Source organism: Orbicella franksi, chromosome 6, assembly GCF_964199315.1.
Source record: "Orbicella franksi chromosome 6, jaOrbFran1.1, whole genome shotgun sequence".
In the NCBI taxonomy this organism is placed as follows: Eukaryota; Metazoa; Cnidaria; class Anthozoa; order Scleractinia; family Merulinidae; genus Orbicella; species Orbicella franksi.
The window spans coordinates 10,204,156-10,210,313 of record NC_138150.1 but is presented as its reverse complement, the minus strand read 5'-3'; the positions used below and the strand labels follow the sequence as shown (position 1 = coordinate 10,210,313).

General features: G+C 38.4%; 1 protein-coding gene across 1 annotated transcript in view; it reads right to left on the bottom strand.

Moving 5' to 3' along the window:
* Window positions 1-1,237: 1,237 nt before the first annotated feature.
* Window positions 1,238-6,158, bottom strand: part of LOC145490445 (large ribosomal subunit protein uL15-like) — a 5,146-nt gene continuing 225 nt past the window's right edge. The window contains exons 2-5 of the mRNA XM_081469561.1: window positions 3,672-3,735; window positions 3,081-3,156; window positions 2,238-2,412; window positions 1,238-1,409 (exon numbers count right to left, since the gene is read on the bottom strand). Coding sequence (XP_081325687.1) covers window positions 1,281-1,409; window positions 2,238-2,412; window positions 3,081-3,156; window positions 3,672-3,735 — 444 coding nt within the window. The 3' untranslated portion in view covers window positions 1,238-1,280. The remainder of the gene's footprint in view (window positions 1,410-2,237; window positions 2,413-3,080; window positions 3,157-3,671; window positions 3,736-6,158) is intronic.

The following is a 6,158-nucleotide window of genomic DNA, read 5'->3' as shown; positions in this document are numbered from 1 at the left end:
CTTTACAGAATAGAAGCACAGCTAGTATGTGCTAACCTCTCATTTGGGTTTACCCCGCATGGGTTTCAGCAACAGTGAGTTGTGAGCTAATGGCAAGTCAGGAATTGCAGCAGTGGCAGAGCTAGGCTGGGAGTGGTCTCTCTTCGCTCGAACATCTGCAGGGAACACAAATGAACAGTCAGCAGCAAAGCTTTGCTGTTTGCCTCTGTTGGTTTGTGCTCTTCCCCTCAGATTTTCGAGCAAAACAGTGACTGTTCACAGTCTATGGGCAAGGGTGCAAGTCACTGCTTTCCCAGTCACAAAAGGACCCGAATTCTGGGCTAAGAATGTGCTCCTGCAATGCTCATTGACATTTCCATGCTGGGCAGCCAAGCCTAGAGCATGCACAGTCCCATGAAAAAAAAAAAAAAAATTGGACAGCCAAACCTAGCTCTCTAACATGGATACCACAAGGGCCGAGCTTAAGTGATTGTGTTACGCAGTGTCCATACAATAAGTCTGACCAATCACAACTCAAAAGGGATCAACCTGATTGGTGAAAGAAAAAAAACCCTGGACCTCATTGCAACAGCACACTAGCCACAAATTACATGGCGAACTCTGCAAGATAAACTTAATTCTGCTCTGCAATTGGCTACCCATGTGGGGATATTTTGCAGATCAAGAATGCCCACTGTATTCTGCAAGAAAATGATATTCTTTAGGCCATAAATCCTTAGAAGGGCAAGGTCACAGTAATTTAGGTAACTCTGGGTTTCAACTTAGCAGAGAAGTCTTTTGTCTCATATCAGAGAGATTATAAAATAGCACTTCTCCATGAAGTGACATTGACCTGAAAAACATTGGGCTGTTTCTCAGTTAACCCTGCTGTGATCGGTTAAATAACCTCCAATTTTCTCCATCCATGCCCCTTATGGCTTGACTGTGTTTCTTTCGAGTGCTACTGTTTTGTTCTGTTATTGTGATAATTTCAGTTAATTCTAGGATTGCCTAAAATTCAGTCAAGCCCTTCTGGTCTAGATGGGTGGCTTTTGGCCTCATTCTTTTGTGTTTTATATGTAGAAAAACAACTTGGGAAATATCCAGCCATGACTCATGGTTAGTCAACAACTTATATGTATTATTCAGAGCATTAGTATTTATCACTAAACAGTCCAGATGAAGAATTAAGGAGGTGGTATCAGTGTGGGTTACAAAAAAAAAAAAAAAAAAGCCGAAAAGGAACTAAAACCAGGCATTTTTCTTTCAACTTTTATTATTTTGTACAGTTGCAACATTGTTTACGCCACCAGGACACATGCCCCTCCAACTTCCTTGATTTTTTCCTCTGCTCTACGACTAAAAAACTTAGCCTTCACAATCACAGGTTGTTTAGGGAGAAGACCTTTACCAAGCACCTTGTAGTAACCCTGAAAGCAAGAACAATTACCATTTTTTTGTTATGTACACAGATAAACTATCACCCTGCCACTGTCAATGTGAGTTTAGCTTCCTACAGAAGGTTGAAGATGCAAAATCTAACACTCATGCATACATGTAGGAGTGCGTTCTCGTCCCCAGAGACCGCACTCCTTTTGGTCAGTGCCAAAAATCGCGACCTCTGGGAAGGTCCAACACTGGAAGTCTGTGGTTCACGGAGTGCCAGAGCTTGATCTGACTTTCATAGAAACTACATGTAGTCCATTACAGGTGCTACTACCACACCATTTGTCAGATCACCCTAACATTTTGCTGCTACTAAATTATATATGCTACTGGGCGAAGGGATGCACAATGTAGGTGAGGCCCACTAGCACTTGAACAGGGACTGCTCAATCCGAGTACAAGTACATCCATGTGGACTTACCATCAAGTGTTTTCAAGGTGCACCAAGTCTAACTATCCAGGACAAGCAGTTTTTTAGTATGGACTAGGGATCTCAAAACAAGCAAAGTTTTTCCACCAAAGGACCCAAATTGTAGCTCTTCATTTTATTTTTAATGTATCCATAGTGAAAAAAAAACTTATATCACTTTTCCTGAGGTCACTTTACCTTTAAGAGCAAGTTCACATAGACAGGCACATAAAGTCAACATGTTTAGCAATAACTGGGTTAACACACTGAAAATATGTCCATAAAATCTTGCTCTTAGCTGGCCATTTTACTCAACATCCTGCCTTAAAGTTTGAACGGTATGTGGGGTTTTCCCTTCAATACAGCTAGCTTAGATAATTCAACATTTCTTTGACACACTTACAGCTCTAACGACATCGATAACTGGTGCTGGGCCATCTGTCTTGTCCTTGTAGTACTGCCTAGTCTGCTCACTGACAAGGGACCACAGCTTGTCCAGGTTAACACTTGGTCTATGGTACTTGTTCATTGTCTTGTGAAAATATCGCATGCCTACTTTACCAAAGTAGCCTGGATGGCTGTAAGGAGTCCAGAGATCAAAACATTAACTCTCCAAAGAGGTTACTCTACATTTCTTGTTATGACCTTTTTGGGGGCTCACTTAAAGTTTTCCTTTATCTCAATACTTAGGAAAGAAAAGTTAGAGTGTTCTGACTACTTGTGGCTAGATGCCATGATATTTACCCACTTACAACAAACAACAACAATAACAATCTTTATTTTCTTTCATTGTAAAATTACATGTTATTTGAGCCACGAATAGCAAGAGCTAATCTAACAACTACAAAGGAGAAAAAAACATTTAACGTACAAGTACTCCAGGTTTGAAAGTTCATCTGAAGCAACATTGCACTTTTAGAGTTTGTATTAAAGTCAACAATGTGTTTGTTATTCTTCAACCATATCATGCTATCCCATGACAAGTCTATGCCTACAGTAGAACCATCACTATCTTGAACTCAGTAATCTCCAAACTCCCTGTGACCTCAAAACCAAATCATTTTCCCTTGGATATGCTATTTCAGTCACTTACTATCGGCTACATTGAACTTCTGACATCTCACACTATAGTGGGGTTTAACTGTAGCTGCAGACAGCAGTTACAATTTTTTTCCAAATGTCACAGTGCTAGTATAAGTGAGAAATCATATACATATATATATATATATATATATCTGTAACTCACTATTTATCAAAGTTGATCCTGTGATGATGCTGTCCTCCAGCATTACCACGACCACCAGGATGTTTTCTGTGCTTTCCTGCAAACACACCACAGATATCACTTGATCATATGACCACAACAGAAAAACTTCCAAGTCAAACACAAATTATATAGCGATAACAACTGAGCAGAATACGAAACTAGACAGGAGAAAAAGAGGACAATTTGCAATCCTCTTTCCCACGTCCTTATGTCCTCGTAAGACAAGCCTATATTAACTTAAAAGCCATTGCCGTAATTTAAATATCGTTTTGTACACCTTTTTTGGATTTTTATAAACATCTCCTTCCTACTTACTACCACAGACTTCACAGGTTCGTTAGTTTTAGGTTCTCACAAAGTGACAGAACGCAAATTACGTACAATTTGAGCAATAAACAATGCAACAAGTCTTGATGATAAGCTTAACTTGATAAGTACACGAAGTCGTAAACTGCTCGATTTCCATCTACAGCGAAAACTTGAATTACAACTTCAGTAACCATTAGCTTGAAGACTCGCTGAGGTTCTCTACTGAGGCTCTGATGTAGTTTTTTAACAATCCCTACTTACCGACGCGACCATGACCGTGACTCACATGGCCTCGCAGCTTTCGAGTCTTCTTCAGCCGCGCAGTCTGAAAGCAAAGCCACGAAATCAACTTACTAAAACCCCTCTTCAAGAAATGCTAGGGAATTATTGATAAAAGATAAACAAAATTTTTATTCGTTTAAAAGATATGATCAAATTTATATTGGCGAGGGCGATGGAAGAGGATGAATTTGGAGAACCTTACGTCCTACAATACCCACCATTTTGGGAAAGGGAGAAAGAGAAAGAACAAATTGCGCTTGCGCGTATGATGGTAACCAGATAATTTGTCCCTGGGAGGGGAGGGTAATGTACGTTTACATCTACATCTACATTCAGAAAACAGCCATAGGAAAATACGCGCGCTGCTTGGATAAAAATCGTGCCTTCGGCCTCGTCAGCTATCACCTCATAGAAATCGAGAGCGAATAATCTAAACTAAGAATTTTCTTATGAGCTTGAGATTTCTTTCTCCTGATAGTTGACGAGAGCACAACCCGAGTCAACTATATTACGCATAGAAATCGAAAGCAAATCATCTAATTGTTTTAGCATAAATTGTCTAGTCGTTCAAAACTTTATCAAACTCCTCTTCACAGACACTTTGTAAAGCAAACAAGCGGCCACCATTTTGTTAACAAGTACACACTGCTAGGCTACTCACTATCTACAACAGAATAGATAGTGAGTCATTTGTAGCAATCAGAGAACAGCATTTATGATGGAACACTGGTAGATTTACATGTATACTAATACTCGATGTGTTGAAAATCATCATGGTTTTTTTTTTAACCCATTTTAATTTGAAAATTTACGAATTAAAATGGGTTTTAAAACACACGATGAAATTCAACTTGCTTATTCAGAGTGCTCAAGGATTTCTCTTTTGTTTGCCAAGAGTTCCAGCTGGATCAAGTTCTGTGGAGAGTTAACTGACAGTGCTGTTTGTAGGGCATGGAAGATGGAGTGTACTTGAATTTTCCTTTGATTTTGTTTTCTCGCTCAGAATTGCTTCATTTCTGGCAAACAGATTGTCATGTTGTCATGTGCCTAACAATGCTAAGAAAACTGTTTTCCTCAAAAATTATCATTCCCTAAGACTTGTGGTCAAAGGCACTGAAACAGAAAGACAATACTTTGTTGATTGAATTTCTCAAGGGTAAATTACAGAAATTAAGCCTTCCTTCAATTGCTATGTGCCAGTTTCGATGTATTAAAACTGATCCTAAATTGGCTCTGAGGCTTAGGGGAATAAAACAAAAGAAATCGAATTGAGGTTTGGGGATGCTTCTTAATCAATTTCTTTTGTTGTATTTCACTAAGCCTCGGAACCAAGTTAGAACGTCGAAACTGTCCTATTTTGTTTTGTTGGTACGTTTTTTTTCTCACAACCTCGTCAGTTTCGTGTTTTCTTTTCAGGATTATGGTTTGGCACGCTTTGAAGCTTATGATCATCGAAAGAAAGAGCTAGGTTTCATCTAATTCTAAAAAAATTAACTATGAACGCGAAACTTTGTATTTTTTTTGTTCGCGTAAGTTTGTAGATATACTATCCAATAAAACTTGCATTTTTGACAATTTTTCCTGTCAAGATTTTTAACCTATATATAAATTTTAACAGAAGAAATAACGTAATATATTATTTACATAAATGAGGCGATCACAAATCACGAATAAGTGTTTACTTAGCTTGATAGTGTTTCATTACGTACACCTAATTGCGAGAACGTTGTCATAGAAAAATGCCATAATTACATGAAATTTAGCGAAACGTTAATTTCGCGAATTTCGTTATTTAAAAATATTAAGTGTACCGAACGTAGCATGACGCGAACATTAAGTGACTCACATCATGTTATGGCAAAACGTGGGGTAGGCCATGGCTTACCCCACGTTTTGTCCACACCACCCCTTTCCGCGCAGTGTTACTGTTGAGATGTAGTCCCGCCGTTGCGTTTGTTAATTTTGACGTTATTGTACCTTTGATAAAGTCAGTTTACCAAATTCAAGGACATGCCAAAGTAACATCCCAAGGAAATAGATTGTGTGTTACTCAAAAACGCGAAGTTAAAGTGATTCAAAATACAAAATTGTCGCAAAATCGCGGAATTTCAGTGTCGCGAAATGTGCGCAGCACAAAATCGTGAAATAAACGTGTCGCCAAAATTTCATGTAATAAAAAGAAAAAGGAAAAAACGAAAAAGCCAAATAGAAATTAATTAGGCGTATCTATTAATTCACTGATCTTAGATTTAGGTATTAAAAATTTTCAAAGCGATAATTCCCGTCCGTATGAAACAGCAGGTCTAGCATTCCATGTAAAATCTAACAGGAAAATGGGCTCTTCTCTTGCCCTTTCAATGTTGTATTATGGTATTACCATTTCTACCATTTATTAGAACTCTTCTTATTAACAACTCATAGCCGCAGATTCTAAAGTATGCTTCACAGTTTTCTGGAGAAATTTGC